The following is a 25,632-nucleotide window of genomic DNA, read 5'->3' as shown; positions in this document are numbered from 1 at the left end:
TTGCTTCCATGGCCTGGCTATTATAAACAGTGCTGCGAGGAACATTGGGGTACACATGTCTCTTTCAATTCTTGTTTCCTCGATGTGTATGCCCAGCAGTGGGATTGCTGGGTCGTATGGCAGTTCTATTTCCAGTATTTTAAGGAATCTCCACACTGTTCTCCATAGTGGCTGTACTAGTTTGCATTCCCACCAACAGTGTAAGAGGGTTCCCTTTTCTCCACACCCTCTCCAGCATTTATTGCTTGTAGACTTTTGGATCGCAGCCATTCTGACTGGCGTGAAATGGTACCTCCTTGTGGTTTTGATTTGCATTTCTCTGATAATAAGTGATGTTAAGCATCTTTTCATGTGTTTGTTAGCCATCTGTACGTCTTCTTTGGAGAAATGTCTATTTAGTTCTTTGGCCCATTTTTTGATTGGGTCGTTTATTTTTCTGGAATTGAGCTGCAGGAATTGCTTATATATTTTTGAGATTAGTTGTCAGTTGCTTCATTTGCTATTATTTTCTCCCATTCTGAAGGCTGTCTTTTCACCTTGCTTATAGTTTCTTTTGTTGTGCAGAAGCTTTTAATTTTAATTAGATCCCGTTTCTTTATTTTTGCTTTTATTTCCAATATTCTGGGAGGTGGATCATAGAGGATCCTGCTGTGATGTATGTCGGAGAGTGTTTTGCCTATGTTCTCCTCTAAGATTTTTATAGTTTCTGGTCTTACATTTAGATCTTTAATCCATTTTGAATTTATTTTTGTGTATGGTGTTAGAAAATGTTCTAGTTTCATTCTTTTACAAGTGGTTGACCAGTTTTCCCAGCACCACTTGTTAAAGAGATTATCTTTTCTCCACTGTATATTCTTGCCTCCTTTGTCAAAGATAAGGTGTCCATAGGTGTGTGGGTTTATCTCTGGGCTTTCTATTTTGTTCCACTGATTTATATTTCTGTCTTTGTGCCAGTACCACACTGTCTTGATGACTGTGGCTTTGTAGTAGAGGCTGAAGTCAGGCAGGTTGATTCCTCCAGTTCCATTCTTCTTTCTCAAGATTGCTTTGGCTATTCGAGGTTTTTTGTATTTCCATACAAATTGTGAAATTATTTGTTCTAGCTCTGTGAAAAATACCGTTGGTAGCTTGATAGGGATTGCATTGAATCTATAGATTGTTTTGGGTAGTATACTCATTTTCACTATATTGATTCTTCCGATCCATGAACATGGTATATTTCTCCATCTATTAGTGTCTTCTTTGATTTCTTTCACCAGTGTTTTATAGTTTTCTATATATAGGTCTTTAGTTTCTTTAGGTAGATATATTCTTAAGTATTTTATTCTTTTCGTTGCAATGGTGAATGGAATCCAAATTGGATAATAAGTCAAACTCTCACTGTTTGCGGATGACATGATCCTCTACATAGAAAACCCTAAAGACTCCACCATAAAATTACTAGAGCTAATCAATGAATATAGTAAAGTTGCAGGATATAAAATCAACACGCAGAAATCCCTTGCATTCCTATACACTAATAATGAGAAAATAGAAAGAGAAATTAAGGAAACAATTCCATTCACCATTGTTAGATATGTTTTTAAACATCTCCTTCTAGATATTAACTTGTGATTATTTCTGTTTTAGGTGTTTTAGAAAACAATTATGAGTGCTTACGTGTACTAAATGTTGAACGAAACAGAAATATTATTTATACCTATAAGGTAAGTCTATATTCTTTTTTAAATTGAGGTAGAATATACATAACACGAGGAGGGTATGACAACCCACTCCAGTATTCTTGCCTGGAGAATCTCCATGGATAAAGGAGCAAAGCATTCATGGGATCACAAAGCATTGAACACAAAGAGCAGCTAAGCACACACACATATACTTAACATAAAATTTACTCTTTAACCATTTATATATATATTTTTTTTTTCAATAGACTTTTATGCTTTATCTTTAGAAGGTATAGTGAATAAGACTTGTTGGCATTTAATCTTTAACATATGACTTTTTTTTTATTTTGTGAGATTGAATAGGGTAATTGAAATTCAGTCTTATGTAATATTTTTTCTTTTTTAAATAAAATAAAACTATACCCAATGTCTGATACAGTGCTCAAAGGTTTTGAATAAATGAACAGTTTCATCCTCTAGAGGAAAAATGCCAAGTAAGAGATATTTAAACTTAATCAATATGTTAAGTTTTTATCTTTGAGAAAACATTAAATATTATTACTGTACATCATCTGTTTGGATTTCTGTATACTCAGGGTTTTGAGGCATTAGTATTTAACAGTGTGTTTTCAATGTTAACTGTTCTAAGGAAAGAAAATTTAACTTCGTGGATAATTTTACTGTAATAGTGAAACATGAAAGAATAATTGGTGGCCAGTTTGCTTTGCAAGTTGTATTACTGTACTTTATTTGCTTAAAGAAGTTATTTTAAGTTGTATCCATGAGGATGCTACATTCAAGGAATTCTATGATTCATGAAGTTTTTGGTTGTTGTTCAGTTGCTTAGTCATGTCTGACTCTTTGCCAAGCTTCCCTGTCTTTTGCCATCTCCCAGAGTTTGCTCAAACTCATGTCCATTGAGTTGGTAATGCCATCCAACCATCTCATCCTCTGCCATCCCCTTCTCTTCCTGCCTTCAGTCTTTCCCAGCATCAGGGTCTTTTCTAATAAGTCAGTTCTTCTCATCAGGTGGCCAGAGTATTGGAGCTTCAGCTTCAACATCAGTCTTCCCAATGAATATTCAGGGTTGATTTCTTTTAGGATTGACTGGTTTTGATCCCCTTTCAGTCCAAGGGGCTCTCAAGAGTCTTCTCCAACACCACAGTTTGAAGGCATCAATTCTTTGGTGCTCAGCCTTTATTATTGTCCAGCTCTCACATCTGTACATGACAACTGGAAAAACCATAGCTTTGACTGTACAGACCTTTGTCAGCAAAGTAATGTCTCTGCTTTTTAATACACTGTCTTGACTTGTTATAGCTTTTCTTCCAAGGAGCAAGCATCTTTTTATTTCATGGCTGCAGTCACCATTCACAGTGATTTTGGAGCCCAAGAAAATAAAATCTGTCCCTGTTTTCCATTGTTTTGCCATCTATTTGCAAAGAAGTTTTACTTCTAAGACTATCATGGACTTATTCTACCTACTTTCAGTATCCATCGTTCATATTCTTTTACAGAAATAAATGAAAGTAGAAAAAGATTTGCTCCTTCACTATGCTGTGTCCTGTAGACAGGCTCCCTCAAACTCACTGAGCTGTGTGTTCATGGTTCCCTTTCACCGCTTGACCTGTGTTGCCATCGGAAACGTGTTCAGTCCTTCTCTGACATGCACAGCAGGCTACCTTTAGAGTGCTTATTGCTAATACTGGTTGAATTATTGCAGATTTCTTTTAAAACTAGTAAATTCCTAAACAATGACCTTTAATAAACATCTAGTTAATTTTTTCTTTTCAGGACAATAAGGGAAATGTCTTCTTTGGATTGTATGATTACCAAACCAAACAAAATGAGGTAAAAATCACCATAAATTATACATTAGTTTTCAGTTACTTTACTGCCTTTGGTTTTCCTTTTTTTAAGATACAAATTTATTTTATATTTCTTTGTCTTCCTTCTCTTGTCCTTTTATACTATCTTTAAAAAAAAAAAAAAAACACGTGAGGACTCCTGGACCAAATGTCAACTGTAGTCTTTTAGTCCTTTGAGATTTAAGCTGAACAGGTTCAAACCAATTATCCAGTATTCTGTAGGAATGTAGGAAGTCCAGTGGCCTCCCTAGGATGTGTGTTTCCCAGAAGCTTAGAATGTCAGAATGACCTCTGAGTTCTGCTTCTGCAGAACTTCACTGATTTTCTTCTCATTACTTCTCAAAGATCCAGTTGTAGAACCAGCCTCTTTTTCTTAATCTTTCCTCAGACAGCTCACATAAGACATTGGTTAATGTGACAGGCTTGTCTAATTCTTGAGGCAAGTGGGAGGAGGTCCCTTTGTGTCTATGTAAAAATAATTTGTAAATATCAAGAGACTGAGAAGTCTATAAATGTACACTGTCACAGTCATTCCAAAACACATTATTACATGAAAAAGCAAGTTGCCAGGATAATGCATTCCATTTATGTTTTATAAAAAACTTGCAAGAAAATAACATAATACATATGTGTGTAAATATATTAAAAACTCATTTTGAATGATCTGAAAGACTACAGAGTAAATTACAAAATGTTTCTTTTTCAAAAGGGTTTGGGATAGGGTGAATATAATGGAGAACTTAGACTTTTTGTTTGGTAGTGTTTGCATGTTTTAAACACTTATTAGACTATGTGTGTTATTACATAATTAAAAGGATGAAGCAGTTACAATTAAGTATATACATTCATGCCTCTTCTTACTTATAAATAAGAATCCCTCAGAGCAAGAATAAAGGAAACCATAATTTGTCACATGAATTCAGAGCTATCTTATTAACTCAAGTTTACTTTTCCTGACTTATTTTTATCAACTTTTGGCCATTGCATTCTAGTATGTTTTCAGTGCTTTGTTAGTCTGCAAGTACTATTTACCTTCGTAATAGTTCTGCTAGTCACTGTTTCTCTTAACTTATTCTCTCCTGAAGTCTAAGATTCTATCTTTCCTTATACCCTGAATATGTTTTAAGAGAGTTTGCTTAATATAACTGTGATTGTCTCCATTTCCTCAGTCTGCATCTCACATCCTCCTTCTGCATGACCATTTTAATTTTCTTTGATATTCCAGGAAATAGAATCTTGCAACATTTAAACAGTAAGAAAATAAAATACAGGTTAAATAAAAATAGCAGATTACTTTGCCAGTGTTCTAAATATGGGCATCCTTTAGGAGATGCACTTGTGACAGTCTCTTAGGCATAGTTAATGATGTCATAGTTATGTAATTTGATTAAAATGCTAACTTGCCTTCATAATCCTAATTGCTCGCCCTTGAGTGCTTATTATGTGTGGCAGACATTGTAGTAAGTATTCTCACATGGATTATTTAACTTAGCACTTCTAAGAATCTCCCAAGATAGGTAGTAACATGATTCCTATTTTGCTGATGGGAGGATAAAATGGTTGAGTAATTCATCCAAAGTCACACAGCTAGCAAGTGACAGAATTAGGATTTGAGCCTGGGTCTAGCTTGACTTCAAGGTCTGTGCTTTTAACCACTACACTGTGTTGTCTCCTGGTTAAATTTCAGTGCCAAACATGGCCTACAATAGCAAACTTTTTTCTTAAAAAATAATCTGAAACTTCTCAGTATAGATAAACTGGTTCATTGGTGGTCCTTTAATAAAATGCTTGCCACAGTGATACTTGCTAAAGAGCTGAGTGGGGATTTGCATTTATAAAATTGTTATTTAACATGAAACTCCAAATTAAAAAATACTTCTGTTTTAATAGCATCTCTATACATTTGAGAAAGATTTGCAAGTTGTCAGTTGCTCAGTCAACAAGGAGAAAACTTTGCTGGGTAAGTTGAACTCTTTTATTGCTACAAGTCGAGAACTAAGCTATATTTTTTGAGTTTCAAAGTATTGAATTTTTACAATAGTTGATTATTCTGGGAAAAGATGTACTTTCGAGATAAGATTTGAAATAAAGAATCTGTAGAGTCTACCTACAATAAAGGGTGCTTTGTATTTTACTTTGATCATCCACTGACAGATCCTTTGAGCCCTCACTGATTCTGGGTATTATCTGGTAAACTTTAACAAGCCACTGCATAGATTATTTGCTGATGGATTTTTTTTTTTTCTTTTTCCATTAGCTACAAGTTTAGTTCAAGCTGCTAAAGAAGGAAGGAGTAATGAGCTTCAACCAGGTAATGAAATTATACTTTTTAGTACTTGTTGATAGATGAAGATTTATTGAACTACTAAGTCAAACTGCAAGCATATTTACAAATAGCTTTATCTCAGAATACAAAGGCAAAGGTCATGTCAGGCATGTTCTTTGCATTTTTTCCAAGTAAACAAAAAAGTACAGAAAATAATATAACAGTGAATAACAGAAATATTAAAAAAAAAAGGCAGTTAGCACCTGCAGACTAAACAGGTGCTACAGGCAGAAAGAAGCTGGTACCAAAGGTCGGGAAGAGGTTAGTATTTGAGCCCAGATAGTTTGAGGGATGATCCTAGGAGTTTTTAAACAGAGACCTGAAAGGAGAGGGGCAGCAAGCATGCATCTATGCAATGCAAGAGACCCAGGTTTGATCCCTGGGTCAGGAAGATCCCCTGGAGGAGGGTATGGCAACCTACTCTCGCCTAGAGAATCCCATGGACAGAGGAGCCTGGCAGGCTGCAGTCCATAGGGTCGCAGAGTCAGACACCACTGAAGCAACTAAGCAGCGGCAGCATGGGGAAGCGCATTTCTGGCAGAAGGAACAGCCAGCATGAAGGCCCTGAGGCCAGAGTGCTTGGTAGACTCCCTGGCTGTTCCAGGATAGTGAGGTCAGTGAGGCTGGACTGGAGTGAACAAGGGCAGAGTGGTGGGAAATAAGGCCAGCAGTAAATGAACGTGAGTTGCAGACAGACCGTGGAAGCCCTTAGGAGGTCTTTTGTTCAGCTACAATTTCAGAAATTATGTGACCAGAAAGTACTATAGGATCTGTTTTAATGATTAGTCCTTTGAACAAATATTATGTAAATATTTTGCCTTTTGCTGAAGGCTGATTTTTTGTTTGTGAATAACTTGATAAGCCAGTTGATTATAAAATGTAGTTTGCCTCAAGGTGTTAACACTGTTGCTTATCATGAGATTTTTCCATTGCAAATGAGACAGACTATAATGTATCTCATATAAGCAAGATAGAGTTCCTTGGTCTACAAACTTTATGACAAAATTTTTGTCAGCAGTGCTTCTCTTCTTGACCGAGGCCATGCAAACTTGTTTCATTTGGGAAATGGTTTTACGCAGGAAGCCAGGCCCAGCTGCCCCTCTCACCCTTCCTGGGGTATGACATTTTCCCTAAGGCATAGCAGGTCCCTGTGGGCAGTGTCGTGGGCCCCACTGCTGCTCCAGGACCCCAGGAGCCTTTGTGGTCAGTTAAGTGCTGCAGATGCTCCATGGAGCTGCTTTAATTGCAAAGTTCTAATAACCAGAGCTTCTAAACAACCAGACTTGACTGAATTCTTCCAAGCTTTTCACTATTTCGCAATATGTACCTTTACCTGCATCAGACCAGGTTCTTTCTTTTTCTCATTCTTCACCCTCCCTGTGCCATGCCTATCCTTGTGCTTTTTTTCTTTTTTTAATTTAAATTCAGTTTAAACAAAGCAAAAATATTCACTCATTTCTCCCCTTACCTCCTACCCTCTGCCTCCTGCAACCACCGATCTGTTCTCTGTATCTATAAACCTGGTTTTGGTTTTGGTTTGATTTGGTTTTTAGATTCCACATATAAAAGAGATCATATGGTATTTGTCTTTTATTTTAGTTGATTTACTATATTGTGTTAGTTTCTGGTGTACAGAAAAGTGATTCAGTTACACACATATGTATTTTTCTTTTCAGATTCTTTTCTATTATGGTTTATTACAAGGTATTGAATATAGTTCCCTGTGCTCAACACTAAGAACTTGTTATCTATTTTATATATAGTAGTGCGTATCTGTTAATCCCAACTCCTAATTTATCCTTCCCTAACCCTTTCCCCTTTTAGTAAAGTTTGTTTTCTATGTCTGTGAGTCTGTGTCTGTTATATAAATAAGTTCATTGGTATATATTTTTTTAGATTCCATGTGTAAATGATATCTTGATATTTGTCTTTCTCTGACTTAACTTCATTAGGTCCATCCATGTTGCTGCAAATGGCATTATTTCACTCTTAGTATGACTTACTTCACTTAGCGTAACACCTTGAGGTCCATCCAGCTGTCCCTTTTGGGCCTGCTGCTCTACTCCCTACAGCTTTGGTGTCCTGCCGGGTCTGTCTTGCCTTTCAGTGATGTACTCCCAGGCTCCATTGATACCTGGATTCTCTGAATTGTTAAGACAACTTTAAGCACGTAATGGAATCACTGTGGATTTTAGGGCTAAAAGTGATTGTAGAAATAATCTGATTCTGTAGTTCTTCACTTTATTTTTTAAATAACAAAACACTGGCAATTCCCTGGCAGTCCAGTGGTTAGGACTTGGCTCTTTCACTGCTGGGGCCCGGGTTCATTCCCTGGTTGGGAAACTAAGATCCTGCAAGCTGCACTCAGTGTGGCCAAAAAAAAAAAAAAAAGGCAAAAATAAACTAAAAACAAAGCACCAAGGCCTAGGAAAGCTTCATGATTTATTGAAGTATAAATATCAGGTTAGCGACAGATTTTAAACTAGAATTGATATCTCTAGTATCCTATTCCAGAGTGCTTCCCGTTACACTATGAAAGCCCATGGTATGTTATCGAGAGACATTTCTGTTTGTCCAATTACTCTTTTCATTAAGCTACTTATATTAAGCATCTGAGCTGCCCTAAAGAAATGAAAAATTAGTGTAGGAAGATGAATTTTGCCCTGCCCTCAATAAGCCTCGCATTTTAAAGGTAAGTGAAATTAGCTGATAATCTCATCTGGGAACAGATTCATTGACAAAAAAGCTGAATATAGGTGATTTGTTATTTTTCCAATGAGAATATTCCCCCGCCTGCCCCCTAAAAAGATTTTTCCCCTAGTTGGAATCTATAAACTTTTTGGGCAAGAGATGAAATAGTCAAACATCAACTTGTACTATTTACTGTATTAAATTAGTTATATATACTTAAGACAATAAGGAAAATTGCTTTTTTTTTTTTTTTTTGTCATTCCCACATTTCACAGTCTATTTTTCTTCACAAGTATCTTTGACATCAATATTTCTTATTCTTAGAGCCATTTTTTTGAGCCATCAAGCAGACTCCCTAGGCATCTCACTTTACCTTGTCTCAGTTATTAGAAGTATATAGCCCTTTTGAATCGTGAATGACCTGTCCCTGGAATTTTAATTCTAAGTACCCATCGACCAAACAACATTTACTTTTGATTTTATTTTGTTGTTGTGTATTTGTGACCCCATATAATAACTCACTCACTGTTTTGCTTTCAGTAAACTCTAAAAGGTATTTTTATAGAAATATCCAATTCTTGAAAATGTGAGGCAATATCCCAGAAAATATTTTATATTCTTTACATTTTTTTTTTCTTGACATGAAGCAATACTGTTAGGTTGTTTTCTTAAATAGTGAAAACTGGCATTGATTCAATTCCAGGCTGCTGTACCATCCCCAAATTGTAAATGATTACTCAAAGTCAAGTCATTGAGGAAGCACATGAGAATATTAGAGCTGTTATAAGAACTCAAATATAAGGCAACTCCTTTTCTGAGGAGGGAAACTCTTGGTCTAACTTTGAATATCTGTGGTAACCCCATTCTAGCCTGTGTCCAAAACTTCCTCCTAATTACTATCTTTAACGACATTTGCTCAGATGTGACACTAAGGAAATAAGTGAGTCTTTATCCATGCAGCTCCAGCCTTCCTGAGGGAAGCCCAGTCCCTGTGCTAGTTGCTGTCAACCCTAACACATTCATTCATCAGAAATATTTATATTTTCCTACACAAACAGTATTTGCCATTGTGCTACAGAATTGTAGTGACACTGAACTGAGATGTATTTATTTAGACTTAAAAGCTGAGAGGGCCTGTGAAGTGATGGTAAAAATAGCTGAGAAATGGGTGGGAACGTGTTTCTCACTCCATGTACATTGACTCCTCCTTTATGATGTTTTCTGTATCTATTTGTGTTTTTTTTTTTTTTTTTGCGGTTTTAAGAAGTCTCAATTTTAAGCTAACTGCTTTTGTTTGTGGAGTAACTAATACAGTAAGTAATGCATTTTACATTTTCAAAGTTCAGGCCTATGTGGAAGAGTAATGTGTAATATTCTGGGCTTTGCTACTATTAAAAGCATCCTTTACTTTATAGGATCAAAGTGTTTAACTTTGTTGGTCGAGATCCACCCCATTAACAATGTGAAGGTTCTAAAAGCAGTGGATAGCTATATTTGGGTACAGGTAAGTGATCTCTTTAATCAAAAGGCATGAAACCTAGAGACAGTGGTGTTAAAAGTGTTTTCATACACATTATCACATTTAATCCTCAGAATAATCCAGTGAATGGGTATGGCTGGAATGAACACCTCTTCCCTCACAAACATGGAAATCAAAATTCAAACCTAGCTCTCTGTCTCTGTTACATCATGGTTGTTTGATATAATAGATGTTTTTACATGATAAAATATTGAATATCAAAACACATTGAAAGGAACTTTGAAAATGGCTTATCTAATGTTTCATAGAGTTGACAGGTTAAATGCCTGTGTTTAAATGACATAATTAATCCCTGAATTTCTCAACTCCATGCACTGATGCAGAAGCACTGTGTGTATAACACAAATAGACTTATTTATAGTCAATCCTCATTGCTTGCACATAGAATTTGCAAATTCTGCTACCCACTAAAATTCATTTGCAACCCCCAAATCAGTCATTGGTAGACACGTGAAAATTTGTCACCCAATGTACATGTTCCCAGCTGAGGTAGAACAAGGTGACCCTGCCTTTCAGAGTCAGTTCTCAGACTATAAACAAACATTGTGTTCATAGTCAACTTAATGCCATGTTTTTCACTCTTTGGCAGTTGATTTCATGTTTAAAATGTCCTCCAAGTGTATTGCTGAAGTAGTGTTTCATGTTTCTAAGTGCAAAAAGGCTGCTATATACTTTACAGAGAAAATATGTGTGTTCATTAGATAAACTTCATTTAGGCATTATAGTGCAGCTGACTGAGTTCACTGCTAACGAATCAACAGTATCTTTAGTTGTGGCACGCCAAATCTTTTGATCATTGATGCAGCATACGGAATCTTTTTAGCGTGCACACTCTTAGTTGCGACATGTGGGACCTGGTTCCCTGACCAGGGATCAAACCTGGTCCCCCTACAGTGGGAGTGCGGAGTCATAGCCACTGGACCACCAGGGAAGTCCCACAATGTCTTTAAAAAGGGACACACATTAGACCAAGTTTTGTTTTATTTTGTTGACAAAAATATTGTAGCTAGAGGCTCATAGGAGCGTGTATCACTATTTCCCTTGGGAACAGCGGTTCAGAGTTCAGTGTTTGTGGTGACCTTATGGAACATAGGGCTTCCACGGTAGCTTAGAAAGTAAAGAATCTGCCTGCAATGCAGGAGAGTCGGGCTTGATCCCTGGGTTGGGAAGATCCCCTGGAGAAGGGCATGGCTACCCACTCCAGTATTCTTGCCTGGAGAATCCCATGGACAGAGGAGCCTAGCGAACTACAGTCCATGGAGTCAAAAAAGAATTGAAAACGATTAAGCACTGATGCCGGCACAGATGGAAGGTAACTATCACTGAGAACAAGAATCGATTACCCTTGTTCCTGCTGGGTTGCATGAACAATTACCTCGTGTAGCCTCCCCCTACCCTACCTATCCTCAGCCTCTGACCTTGGGTCTCCCTCTGGCAGTATGTGTTGGGAGAACGGCCTGTCTCTCATGTGCCTGGTTGGCCACTGTCAGCCAGTCCTTCCGGCTGTGCATTTCACCACCACTCCTGGCTTCTCTCCGGGCCGCTGCTTGCTGCCAGACAGGGCCTGGCCTGGAACTTCTAAGCTACATTCCCTCCCCCAGGAATCCACTCTGTTTATTTACACTGTCCTCAGTGCAGGGGTGACTGTGGGACACTTCCCTTTTCTGGCATGTTCTTTTGGTTTCTTTACCATTTTTATCCAGGGCTGTGTAGGCAATGATGATGTTATTGAAGGATGGGTAATCAGAGTGTAGGAAGGAAAAAGGTTTTACAAATATACAGTTGCATAACACTCTGAATATATTTTAAAGATACTAAATTGTATTATTAATAGTGAAAACTGTGAATAGTGAATGTTGTTATGTGCATTTTATCTTAATTAAAAAAATTAAAAATGCAAGGTGCATGATTGCACCCCCATCCATGTGAAGTAGACCCACACTCATCTTGGTCCATCCAGTTTCAAGCCCTGCTCCATGCTCTCATGCTCAAGCCTCTGAAGAAATAAACTCCTCCAAGCCTCCACCCATGGCAAATCCCCACTTTCACCCTCTCTCCATTCTGCTCTCCTTTAGAGAAACACCATTCATTGTCCACAAAATTTGGTCTTACCCTGTGATCTATTTCCTTTTTCTTTCCAAAACACCCATGATGATTTCCAGTAGTACATTTTCCCTCTACCTGTGCAGCCTTCGTGAAGAAACTTCTTCAGGACAGTAGTGAGCGGAGTCCGGATCTCAGTCTGGGACCCTTGTAGAGTTCCCCACCAGCATGATTGTACCTTCCAGATAGTTCATTGGATAATTACACACTGTCCCCGTCCACATGCCTATAGTATGACCTTCCATCAATGAATATTAATGATCATAATCTAGCTCAATATTTACAAAAATAATTATTTTCCTAATATAGTCTATATCGGAGAAGGCAATGGCACCCCACTCCAGTACTTTTGCCTGGAGAATCCCATGGACAGAGGAGCCTGGTAGGCTGCAGTCCGTAGGGTCGCTAGAGTCAGACATGACTGAGCGACTTCACTTTCATTTTTCACTTTCATACATTGGAGAAGGAAATGGCAACCTAGTGCCATTGCCTGGAGAATGCCTCCAGTGCTCTTGCCTGGAGAATCCCAAGGACGGGGAAGCCTGGTGGGCTGCCGTCTATGGGGTTGCACGGAGTAGGACATGACTGAAGCGACTTAGCAGCAGCAGCAGCAGTATAGTCTATATAGCTTCCTACTCACAAAACAAACAAAACAAAATCTCCAAAATCGTTGCATGCTTTTGTAGATCTCTGTCTGAAGCCTGCCTTATGTATATTCTCACTTGTAGGCCTTGCTCCAGGGTTGCCTCAAATTCGAAAGAAAAACAACCACCTGAATGGAACTTTTAAAATCGTGATTGCCTCACAGAGACCAGGCAAAGGTTTAGAACTGATCATCAGTTTAGGTCACAGCCCTAAGCCAGCAGGCCCTGGTCACCTCCGGAGACCCAGGGAACACCAAATCTGTAGTTTCTCCTTATTCTGAGGCATTGGGTATTTGCTCTTCCATTATCTGTGTGAAAACTCATCATTGCTTCTCCGCAACTCCAGTACACAAAGTATCCTTTTTGGTGTACACAGTTTCACAAATCAGCAGAAATAAATTCTATATTCTTCTCATAGCTGAATTTTGCATTGCTTTCTATTTTACAGTTTTGAGTTAATTGCAGTGAAGAATGCGTGTATGTGTGTGTGCTTATTTGCTCAGTCGTGTTTGACTCTTTGCTATCCCATGGCCTATAGCCCGCAAGGCTCCTCTGCCCATGGGCTTTTTCCCAGGCAAGAATACTGGAGTGAGTTGCCATTTCCTCCTCCAGAAGATCTTCCCTACCCAGGGATCAAACCTGGGTCTCCTGCCTCTGAGCCATTGGGGAAGCCCTGCTGTGAAGAATGGTATAGAGTTAATGCTTTGCTTTTCTCAAAGGGAAATGACTACAAGCAGTTTTAAAAGTTAACCGATTCTAGGGACTTCACTGGTGATCCAGTGGTTAAAACGCCAAGCTTCCACTGCAAGGGGCACAGCTACAATTCCTGGTTGGATAACTAAGATCCTGTATGCCGCAGTGTGGCCAAAAAAAAAAAGATAAATCTTTTTAAAAGTTGACGAGATCTATTCTAATTTGGCATTATGAAAAGTTAGGATACCGTGTAATATATTTTGTCAGAAATTTCCCTAGTCTTTAAAAAGGCTGTAGGCTGTAAAACAGGGACTTGAAAAGTTCTGTTCTTTTATTATGCTTTCAAGTTTGGAGAGAAAACCCAAAATTAGCCAGTGGACCTAGTGAGCTGTCTTTCATATTACAAAGTGAAACTTCAGATTTATAGTTACTCTTATAATGATGAAGGATTTAAGTCACTGGAGTCATCCCATGGCCAGGTTCCCCTCAGTATCACAGCTGATGGTGTCAGGCCTGTGTTTCTGGCTGCCCGCTTTGTCCTGTGGGCTGACAAATAAGGGCAGGCACAGAGGAGGAGGAAGGGCTGGATCAGGCCTTTTCTTCCAGTGGCAGTCGTTGAATACTTTGAGGTAAACCCTCCACCACATGCCACACTGTGACTCACTGTCCTTTCCTGGAAAGTCCCTGGTTCTGTTGTGCTTTGTCTCTCGGATGTGGGACTTTGGAAGTTGTCGTGGAGAGTTTGTTTACTTGGGTCTCAAATTAAACACTAGGTTTAGCTGCATAAGAAATTGTTATCGATCACTCTTTTTTGGTGCTTGTGAAATGGAACTTTCTGTTCAAATGTTGTTTATTGATATTGTTTTTGATTGACTTCAGAATTACATATTCCAAATAAAAAGCACCATCCCTAGGAATGGCTTACAATTTAGCCTTACTGTTTAAAGGAATTGTGTTGGACCTGCCATCAATCCCCTCCTGCAAAACCGAGCTCCTGAAAGTGTTCCTTTTCCTCCCTTGCTTCCATCTATAGTGTATGTGTATGAATGTGATTTTCCTAAACTATTTTGTGGTTCTCATTCCCTTCTATGGTATGTAGTAGTACAGTAATTGAACATAGCTTTTGAAATAATCGTGTAAGCAAGGTAGTTGCTTATGACTTTAATTTCTTTTTTACAGTTCCTCTACCCACATGTTGAAAGTTGCCCTCAACCAAAGAATCATCTGTTACTGCTTTCAGAAGAGAAATGTAAGTATATCTTTAGGTTTTCTATAGGGACTTCATGAACAGCATGTCTCCTAGTGAAGCATAGAATGTGAGGAAGCTTCTAACTGTCCACTCGTCAATCCAAAAGTCCACTGACTTTGATGTCCATTGGAGACCTAGGACTCCTGTGGAAGGACTTTCTCTCTGCCTCACTTGTTGTTCTCTTGGGCTCTGTCTCCATATGTGATGGGCTTCTGCAAATATGGATTTCCAGTTTGGCACATGGTAGAATGTTTGTAGAACAGTCATTTTTGTCTTCTGTAGCCCATCCTTCTTTAGGATGTCTGTCACAGTTGAAACTATAAAGTAAGGAGAGAGGCTCGGATGGACAGAGGGAACAGTATTAGAAGCTAGAAGAAATCCATGGCAGAACTTGAGGATACATAGTGACTTGGTCAAATTCAGGTAGAGGGAGATAAGATTGGGACATCCTTTAATGATGATTTCAAGTAGAAGGAGGGATAGAGAAAGGACAAAATTCACTGGTGCATCTTATATAGGAAGCCGTCTTTCTTGTTATGAGGTGAAGCAGCTGGTTTGTAATTGGAGGGACAAGACTGAAGATTTGGTTTGTGTTCACTTCCTATGCTGCTACTGCTGCTAAGTCGCATCAGTCGTTTCCAACTCTGTGTGACCCCATAGACGGCAGCCCACAAGGCTCCCCCGTCCCTGGGATTCTCCAGGCAAGAACACTGGAGTGGGTTGCCATTTCCTTCTCCAGTGCATGAAAGTGAAAAGTGAAAGTGAAGTCGCTCAGTTGTATCTGACTCTTCGCAACCCCATGGACTTCAGCCTACCAGGCTCCTCTGTCTATGGGATTTTCCAGGCAAGAGTACTGGAGTGAGTTGCCATTGCCCTCTCCAATACTCTTGCCCAATTATGTATTTCACATTTTTGTAACTAGAACCAACAGAAGATACATATGGCTCAATGTAAACTGCTTACTGAGAAAAATGGTCCATCTATACATCAATAAAGTGTTTATAGTGTTCTGTTAATGACCCCTATAAAAATAACCTCCCCCTAATATCTGGCATAATGAGTTTTCTATATGATGTTTTCATATAAAGAGGTATTTGGTATTTGGAAATTGAAGATAAACCCTGCCAAATGAGCCCTATATAAGACTGATGGTATTGGGGAGGGAAACATTTGTTCAGCTAACCCAGGGGAGTAGCAGAGTTAAATGCTTCATGTGTTGTTGGTATTGAGAAGCAGAGTAAATGCTGGACTTGACACAGACTGTAAAGGGAGGGTGGAGAAAGGTGGGTTGTTGTTTTGAACCTTTCTTGTGAGATTGCCATCTGTGATAGTACTATTTTTCAGCCAATTGTTTAATCTGCTTTGCTTTTATATATTAAAAAAAAGTTCACAACTGTTGGGTGAAAAAAAGTACTCATATTTTTCATGAAGGTTAAGCTGTCTTTGTTTTCTTTTTTTAAAAGATATTGAACAATTTCATATCCAAGTTGTCCAAGAAGATGGAAATAGAGTGGTAAATATTTGAAATTCCTTTTGCTTCAGAGTTTTTTCCCATAAAGAGTAGCATTTCTAGACTATTAAGGATGTATTAATGTTATGGAAACATTCTACTTTATTTGGTGTCAAGTTATAGATTGGTTGTTATAACATGTGAAATAATACAAGATATATAAAGGAGTTGATTATCTCCTTCATATCTATCTCACCGCCCACCCCCACCCCCCACCCCACCACGATCAGTCTCCTGAGATAACTGATGACAGCCTTGAGTGATGCTTCCATGCTTTGTACCTCGCCCAGGGTTCGATGCACAGATACTGGGATTCAGTTGCTTTTACTAAAATAGATTCATAGTATAGATATTAATTTTCTGCCTTTGCTTTTGCTTAACATATCAGGGGTATCCCTGTAGGTTTCTAAACAGAGATACGATTTCTCTTAATTTGTATACATAAGCATGCATATAATAAATGAGATCATAGCATATATACTGAGGTTCTATATAGTTCAGTTTTCTTTTCTTTTTTGCTTGTTTTCCACATCCCCCTTGACTCTTCACCTCTAACTTTTGTTCACAACCATGTGTATTGTGTATCTTTTCATACTTTTCTCCATACCTCTGTGTCTCACATCCCCACCCTGATACACCCAGAGGTTTGTTTATTATTCACTCTTTCCTTATTGAACTTTGTGGAATTACTGCCGAGCAACCTAGAGTAGCTTAGTGCATTGTCTTCAGAAATGCAAACGGTCCCTGGCATAGATGTACACAATTTTGTCACCATTCTTCCGTGGATGTATATTCACTTGATTGCCTTTTCCCCCCTTTTATTTGTTTACATTACAAATCGTTTCAAATGTTTTTAACTTTACATGTTTGGTACACATGTTTCTTTGAGTTAAACCCTCAGGGATGGATAAGTGGGTTGATGGTTATATGCATTTAATAAACTTCAACACATTTTGCCAGATTACTTTCCAGAAGACTTGTAACAATTTAGTTTTGCAAGCAAAATATAAAAGTACCCTTTCCCTGTATCCATACCAGTAATAGATGTGTTTCCCTTTTTAAAAAATCCAGTTTGATGGGTTTGTTACTGAGCGACTGAACTGAACTGAGCTGAACATTATTATTTGAGTTTGTATTTCCTTTAGTATTGTTGAGTTTGAACATTTTCTACACTTATTGGGTATGTGAATTTGTTTTTCTGAAAATTGTTTAGTTATATTCTTGTGTATATTTTTGCTAGGTTGTCTTTTTTCTTGACAGTTTTTGTGATGTCACTGATATTAAAATGATTTCCTTCAATATTTAAATGGTCTACATCAGAATACTCTTTCTCTGATTTTAATTTTAAATTCTGTGAACAAAATTGAAATGAGAAATGGCATTTGTTAATTGTGTATCTATGATCGAAAGCCTCAAATCAAGACGCCTGGCTGGGAAATGACGAGAAAGTGTGTGACTAAAGCTCTGGGCCCCAGATGGATGGGAGGGCAAAGATAAGGCCAGTGGTTGGAAATGGTCAGGCCAGAGAGGAACGACCAAGGTGCGAAATCCCAAAACCATCAGTGAGGATTTGGAGATAGTTAAATAAACAGATTGGAGTCAGGAACTGGGAATGGACAGAGGACTGCTGGTGAGAAGAGGGGTTGGGAGTCGCGAGAGACATTGCTGGGAGAGTGAGGCCAGGAGGCACTTGTCAGAAGCCCAGGAAAGATTCTCCTGGCCAAGATGATACAGCCCCAGCACACCTTCATCCACGTGTGCCCTTCTGTGAGGCACTGCTAACATCCCTATAACAACCTATAACAACCTATAACCCCTATAACAACCCTAACATCCCTATATAAAAGTGATGGTATTATATTTATCCCAGCATTTTCAGGAAACACAACAATGTGGACTCACACAGGTGAGGTAACTCTGGAGAGGAAAGAACTGCTATATGAACCTTGGTTGCCATCAGATGGAAACAAGATGGGTTTCCCAAAGTTAAGAGTCAGATAAGTACCCTTAGATCTTTTTCCAGCAAATGTGATGGAACCAGGCAAACAGAAATAGAGGTGTATGATTCTGCTTGCCCTGTGCCTCCCTTGAGTTCCAATTTAGCCTCAGGGGAGAAATCCTGTTTGAGATTAGAGAGGGTTTAGGTACAAATATGGACCATTCTGATGGTCCATCAGACCATCAAAAAAAGGTCCATCCCTTTTTTTCCTTATTCTCTTACATCAACTTGTCTTCATTCTTTACTTACCTGTTCCAGTATAGCTTTTGCTTGTTGAGCATTTTGAGGAAAATGAACTCTGAATTCCTTGTATTACATTTAGCATTTCTTTCAATTTACCCTTGCATACCTTATTTCCTTTCCCTTTAGTTGACAAGTATTTCTTGAGTACTACTACATACTAGAAACAGTCAAGTCACTGAAAATATAAAGGTGCTGTAGAAGAGTGCATAATCATTGGAGTAGACTTATAGCATTAATTAAAGTATAAATGTGATAGAAGCATGCCAAAGTGACAGAAATACAGAGATGGGGAGCTTTGCCTTCATATTAGGAGGTGAAATTGGGCTTTGTACAGGAGGCAATGCTTCAGCTGGATCTTAAAGGATGAATAATTAAGTATTGCTGAGAAATGGGCAGTATCATCATACTCATTGTAGAAGGTGGACAGGTAAGAACTATGACCAAAGCCACATGAAGTGTTTATGGCAGATCTAGGATTGTTGCCCAGTACTCCCCTCTCCTAGGCTTGAGTATTCCCTTGTCCTCACAGTCGACCTTTGGTAGTAAAGCCCTCTAGACTGCAGATACTTGAGTGTGTTATGTCCAAAACAGGAAGCTTTGAATCTTCTATTTGCCTACCTGTTGATTTGTGATAGGTGTGGCCTTGGCTTCAACAGCCCCAGCCTATCTGTCTAACTAAGAACAAGAATAAAATAGTTTATTGCAGAGTGTTGTGAAGAGCAAGTAATGAAATGATACCTTAAATCTTTTTTTGGAAAGAGTTTCCATGTGTATGTGTTGGAGGTAGGTGGCAACTAAAAATTAACTGTGGAAATATTTACATGTACTATAAAGATAGAATATTCAAAATAACTATGAAACCCAAATATGTTCTCCTTTAAAATAGTTATTTATTTCTAAAATCTCTTTGCCTCCTTAGGTAATTAAAAATTCTGGCCATCTCCCAAGAGAGAGAATAGCCGAAGATTTTGTTTGGGCTCAGTGGGATATGTCAGAGCAGAGATTATACTATATTGATCTGAAGGTAAAAACTAGTCCACTGGCTCTCTTTTTTATGGGAGTGTTTTAATTTTGACATTATCATTATTGTAATTTATTAGTTATTTCATTTTCATTGATGAGAGCAGTCAAAGTTTATTACAAATAATGAAGATTTTCATTACTGTTTGCTTTTTTGTTGCTTCCTTTTCTCTCTCTCTAGTGTTTTTTTTTTCCCCCTTTGTTACTTACTCTGTTTTCTCTTTTAGAAATCAAGGAGTGTCTTAAAATGCATCCAGTTTTATGCTGAAGAGCACTTTAACTTAATGGTACGTCTGGAAAATGACTGGGCTATATGGTGAAATTTTATACCCATTTTGTGATTTGTGTGAAAGTCTCTCAGTCACACCTGACTCTATGACCCTGTGGGCTACACAGTCCATGGCATTCTCCAGGCCAGAATATTGGAGTGGGTAGCCTTTCCCTGGAAGATCTCCAGGGGATCTTCCCAACCCAGGGATTGAACCCAGGTCTCCCGCATTGCAGGTGGATTCTTTATCAGCTGAGCCACAAGGGAAACCCTTATACTAACCATTACTCCTTTTTAATGAAAGTTATCATAAAGAGCATTTTAGCATTCTCGATCATGTATTAATAGCTTGTATGAGCAAGTAATATAGTTTCTGTCAGCTCAAAGCTTCAGCCTTATAGTAGATGCAGTTAATATAGGTGATTAGAAGAGCACACACAGGGAACTTCTGCTAACTGAATGCTTCACAATAAAGAAACGTGGTTAAGAGTGAGGGTTTGTAGGAGGTAGTATTTATTAGAAGGTAGTATATTGCAACCCACTCCAGTATTCTTGCCTGGAGACTCCCAGGGACAGGGGAGCCTGGTGGGCTGCTGTCTATGGGGTCGTCGGACACGACTGAAGTGACTTAGCAGCAGCAGCAGCAGTATGTGGTAGGTGTGGTCAGTAGTACGTGATTACACGTCATTTGACCCAAAAGGATGTGTGAGGATGGTGGATTGAGTCTAAAGTCGATGAGAGGATATAGTTTAATTAGTAAAAATCTAGAATCACTCCTGGAAAAGTATTTGGAGTATAGTGAGAAGTATCATTGTAGTGAGGAGTCATAAGTATCTTTATCTGTGATGGACAGAACATTATTCTTCCTGGCTAGGATTAATATTGCTATCTAATGCAGTTTGACATCATACCATTATAAGAATTTCATTTACTCCTCCTGCCCACCCCCCCCTTTTTTGGACTCACACTCATTCTTTTTCTAAAGATACCATTTCCTACACAATCATCTGTGTCCTATAAAAGCCTACTCCTTCCAATTGACTTATTACACAGCCCATCTACAGTAGTCAAATCTGAAGCAAAATCTTGATGTATATTTATGATTGGTAAATATACATCAAGCTTGTGATTTATGTAGACTCCAGAATATTCCCAGTGGACTTTCTCTATGTAGATTTGTGAAATAACCTCTAAAGATAATGCTCGTTAGGAGCTCTTCATCATTATGTAAGCACAGTGTCGTCAGGTTTGCTCTGATTTCCAGAACTATCACTTAACTAATGTCATCTTTTGCTTTGTTATCACCTGATTTTTTGACAGTTTGAAGCACCCTTGGATATATCATTAAGTGACTCAGGATTCAAGTAGGTTACTCCTAAATTATTATTATTATTTTTATAGACACTTCTGGACAGAATGATTATATTTAAACATAATCTGTGATATACTGCTAAAAGGATAATTTGATGTTCTGTTTATGTGAGGGAGTGTTTGTCATCTTTTCTGTTTCTGTTTCTATAGGGAATATAAGCAGTGTTATCAAGTATGAACACAGGGTTTTTCCATGTAAAGGCAATCATATTGATTTTCTTAGCCATTTATTTCTACAGGGCATCTTCATTTTTTTTTGATATGTGGAAGTGCTCTGTAATTCAATAAAAAGATTCAGAGTCAGAGTCAGAGAGCTCTATGTTTAGAATGAAGCATCAGAACCCTTTTCTTGTTGCCATGAAAGAGGATGTCTCAGGTCAATCCACTTATAGCTCAGCTGAGTCTATTGCTTTTTTTTTCCCCCCAGACTATTTTACATTTAGTAAAAACAGGAGATACTTTTGAAAAAATAGACTTAAAGCCATAAGTGCACAGAAGAAATGAAAGTCTTCCTGAATTAATGATAATTGCAAAATGCTACATTTCACTAGCTTTATCGTATATGAATATTCAGTTCTGTTTATTTTAAAATGTAGCATCAACATTATTTTAAAATTAGAAAAAAGTTGAAATATTGTGTATCCTTTTCCCTATTGCCATTTATGTACCATGTATTTTTAAAAATTACTGTTTTTTAAAAAATAATTCTATTTATTTATTTTTTGGCTGTGTTGGGTCTTCATTGCTGTGTGGGCTTTCCTCTAGTTGTGGCAAGCGGGGACTACTCTCTAGTAGCTTCTCATTATGGTGGCTTCTCTTGTGGAGCACGGACTCTGGGGCATGAAGACTTCAGTGGTTGTGGCACGAGGGCTCAGGAGTCGGGGTTCCTGGGCTCTAGACCAGAAGCTCAGTATTTGTGGCACATGGGCTTAGTTGCTGTCTGCAGTGTATGGGATCTTCCTGGACTAAGGATTGAAAAATTATTATTTTAATTATTTATTTTAACAAAAAGACATGTTGTCTACTTAAATTTCTCAAGACATGTGGATAAATTATAGTGGTTACTCACATCTTTTATGAGGGAACTTATTTGTAAATTCCTATCCTTTATGTTCTTAGACTTGTCAACTTTGGATATAGTGATCTTCAAGACAAAGAGGAATTATCCGAACACCTGACCTTATGTGTTTTTACCAACCATACAGGTAGAACCGGGTTGTATTTGTCAATTTACTTAATTTTACTTGAGTTCCATATATTTAGGCATTGTTCAGCTATATGGATCCTGAACATAAGTGATTATGTGGATATTTACATACCAAATTAATTTCTCCACTGTAATTTTATATATTTGCTGTCTGTATAAAAGAAGCCACAGTCCAGCTATTGTTCTAAAAGTTTTTCTTTGTATTATTTCTCTAGTAGAGGGGATGGGTTCATATTTAATCAAGCTACATTTTCTCACCTGCTTCATTGTAAAGAAATAACATACTTTTTGTGTCTGGCTTACTGATGTTGAAGTTCTAAACCAATGTGATTCGCTACTTTCAGAGCCATGCTATAACCTACTGAGCTGACAATCAAATCTCCACATACAAGTTATGAGGGTACAGTATTCCATCTCTTAAGACCTGTTTATTATAGATAGAAAAAATAGGGAAGGGGAAAAATAATGCCTGAAAATGAGAGGAGAGGAGTATGATTACAGTCAATGAATCTCATAAAAAACTGCTCATTAACTTTAATAATCATCTAAGTAATCAACTCTAATAACTAAATCTAATAGCCATATTTAATACTCCAACTTGAGTGGACAGTTACTATTAGAGTTAAGTAGTGCTTGGACTAAAATTACATTCATTTAAAGCCATATTATGTGGTATTCATTGATCTATCACTTATGAGCATTAATAGAAAGTTACTACTTAGTACAGATGTTGGACATTAAGTGCACACAAAATATTTGAACAGAATCATGGTACATTTTATGAATGAGAATTATAGGGAGCCATGAGAGCATATAGTGGAGGTTTAATAGAAGATACTGTTATAGTATGTTCAAATATGTACAAGTATGTTCTGCCTCAGCCAATGCATTCTTAGTCCTGAAAATTGCTTCCTTTTCCACCTCACTTTTTCAAAATGCAGCCCATAGTTTTCTCTCCATTTCGGGTCTCCTTCAAGCCCACAAGTCCCTCTATAAACCAGTCTCGGGGAATTTAGGGCAGGAAATAATATTTCCCTTGATACTTGAAGGATGTATGTGAGCTAAGAACAGGGTGACTAGTTGCAGTAGAGTGAGCAATAGGAAAAGTATTGGTAGAGAGATCTGAAGAGGTAGGCAGGGCCCAGGTCATGGAGGGCCTCGCAGACCATGGGAGGATTTTAGCAAGAGATGAGGGTGGCTTCTCTTATGTTGTTGGAAGAGGGTGTTTGCTATGACCAGTGTGTTCTCTTGGCAAAGCTCCATTAGCCTTTGCCCTGCTTCATTCTGCAAGGCCAAATTTGCCTGTTATTCCAGGTGTATCTTGACTTCCTACTTTTGCATTCCAGTCCCCTATAATGAAAAGGACATTTTTCTTGGGTGTTAGTTCTAGAAGGTCTTGTAGGTCTTCATAGAACCATTTAGCTTCAGCTGCTTCAGCATTACTGGTCAGTGCATAGACTTGGATTACTGTGATATTGAATGGTTTGCCTTGGAAATGGCAGAGATCATTCTGTTGTTTTTGAGATTGCATCCAAGTACTGCATTTCAGACTCTTTTGTTGACTGTGAAGGCAACTCAATTTCTTCTGAGGGATTCTTGCCCACAGTGGTAGATACAATGGTCATCTGAGTTAAATTCACACATTCCAGTCCATTTTAGTTCACTGATTCCTAAAATGTCGATGTTCACTCTTGCCATCTCCTGTCTGACCACTTCCAATTTGCCTTGATTCATGGACCTAACATTCCAGGTTCCTATGCAATATTGCTCTTTATAGCTTCGGACTTTACTTACATCACCAGTTACATCCACAACTGTGTGTTGTTTTTGCTTTGGCTCCGTCTCTTCTTTCTGGAGTTATTTCTCCACTGATCTCCAGTGGCATATTGGGCACCTACCGACCTGAGGAGTTCATCTTTCAGTCTCCTGTCTTTCTGCCTTTTCATACTGTTCATGGGGTTCTCAAGGCAAGAATATTAAAGTGGTTTGCCATTCCCTTCTCCAGTGGACCACGTTTTGTCAGAACTCTCCACCATGACCCCTCCGTCTTGGGTAGCACTTGGGTAGCTCATAGTTTTTTTGACTTAGACAAGGCTGTGGTCCATGTGATCAGATTGGTTAGTTTTCTGTGATTGTGGTTTTCAGTCTGTCTGCCCTCTGATGGAGAAGGATAAGAGGCTTATGTAAGCTTCCTGATGGGAGAGACTGAGTGAGGTGGAAACTGGGTCTTGTTTTGATGGGCAGAGCCATACTCAGCAAATCTTTAATCCAATTTTCTGTCAGTGGGCGGGGCTGTGTTCCCTCCCTGTTATTTGGCCTGAGGCCAAACTATGGTGGAGGTAACAAAGATAATGGCGACCTCCTTCAAAAGGTCCCATGCACACACTGCTGCACTCAGTGCCCCCAACCCTGCAGCAGGCCACAGCTGACCCACACCTCTGCCAGAGACTCCTGGATACTCACGGGCAAGTCTGGGTCAGTCTCTTGTGAGTCCATGGAATTCTCCAGGCCAGAATACTGGAGTGGATAGCCTTTCCCTTCTCCAGGGTATCTTCCCAACCCAGGGATCGAACCCAGGTCTCCCGCATTGCAGGCGGATTCTTTACCAACTGAGCCATCAGGAAATCCCAAGAAAAAACACAAGAGAAGACTCTACACATGGACATCACCAGATGGTCAATACCGAAATCAGATTGATTATATTCTTTGCAGCCGAAGTTGGAGAAGCTCTATACAGTCAGCAAAAACAAGACTGGGAGCTGACTGTGACTCAGATCATGAACTCCTTATTGCAAAATTCAGACTTATATTGAAGAAAGTAGCAAAAACCACTAGACCATTCAGGTATGACCTAAATCAAATCCCTATGATTATACAGTGGAAGTGACAAATAGATTCAAGGGATTAGATCTGATAGAGTGCCTGAAGAACTGTGGATGGAGGTTCATGACATTGTACAGGAGGCAGGGATCAAGACCATCCTCAAGAAAAAGAAATGCAAAAAGGCAAAATGGTTCTCTGAGGAGACCTTACAAATAGCTGTGAAAAGAAGAGAAGCAAAAGGCAAAGGAGAAAAGGAAAGATATACCCATTTGAATGCAGAGTTCCAAAGAATAGCAAGGAGAGGTAAGAAAGCCTTCCTCAGCGATCAATGCAAAGAAATAGAGGAAAACAACAGAATGGGAAAGACTAGAGATCTCTTCAAGAAAATTAGAGATACCAAGGGAACATTTCAT

The 25,632-nt window shown here is 38.5% G+C and overlaps 1 protein-coding gene across 2 annotated transcripts in view; it reads left to right on the top strand.

The window, feature by feature from the left end:
* GSAP (gamma-secretase activating protein) overlaps positions 1 to 25,632 on the top strand; it is a 101,466-nt gene that overhangs the window by 9,028 nt on the left and 66,806 nt on the right. For both annotated transcript variants that reach the window (XR_015162724.1, XM_086397077.1), the window contains exons 2-12: positions 1,630 to 1,706; positions 3,459 to 3,515; positions 5,423 to 5,492; positions 5,790 to 5,843; positions 9,965 to 10,053; positions 14,709 to 14,778; positions 16,242 to 16,291; positions 19,450 to 19,554; positions 19,778 to 19,837; positions 21,139 to 21,182; positions 22,309 to 22,394. Coding sequence is in view for 1 of the 2 variants with exons in the window: in XM_086397077.1 (XP_086253203.1) it covers positions 1,630 to 1,706; positions 3,459 to 3,515; positions 5,423 to 5,492; positions 5,790 to 5,843; positions 9,965 to 10,053; positions 14,709 to 14,778; positions 16,242 to 16,291; positions 19,450 to 19,554; positions 19,778 to 19,837; positions 21,139 to 21,182; positions 22,309 to 22,394 (762 nt within the window). In the remaining variant the exon portion in view is untranslated. The remainder of the gene's footprint in view (positions 1 to 1,629; positions 1,707 to 3,458; positions 3,516 to 5,422; positions 5,493 to 5,789; positions 5,844 to 9,964; positions 10,054 to 14,708; positions 14,779 to 16,241; positions 16,292 to 19,449; positions 19,555 to 19,777; positions 19,838 to 21,138; positions 21,183 to 22,308; positions 22,395 to 25,632) is intronic.

This window comes from Bos grunniens, chromosome 4 (genome assembly GCF_055505025.1).
Source record: "Bos grunniens cultivar Pamir isolate PY7600 chromosome 4, Bosgru_T2T1.0, whole genome shotgun sequence".
NCBI lineage: Eukaryota > Metazoa > Chordata > Mammalia > Artiodactyla > Bovidae > Bos > Bos grunniens.
Note: the sequence above shows the minus strand (reverse complement) of the source record. Positions and strands in the feature narration are given on the sequence as shown.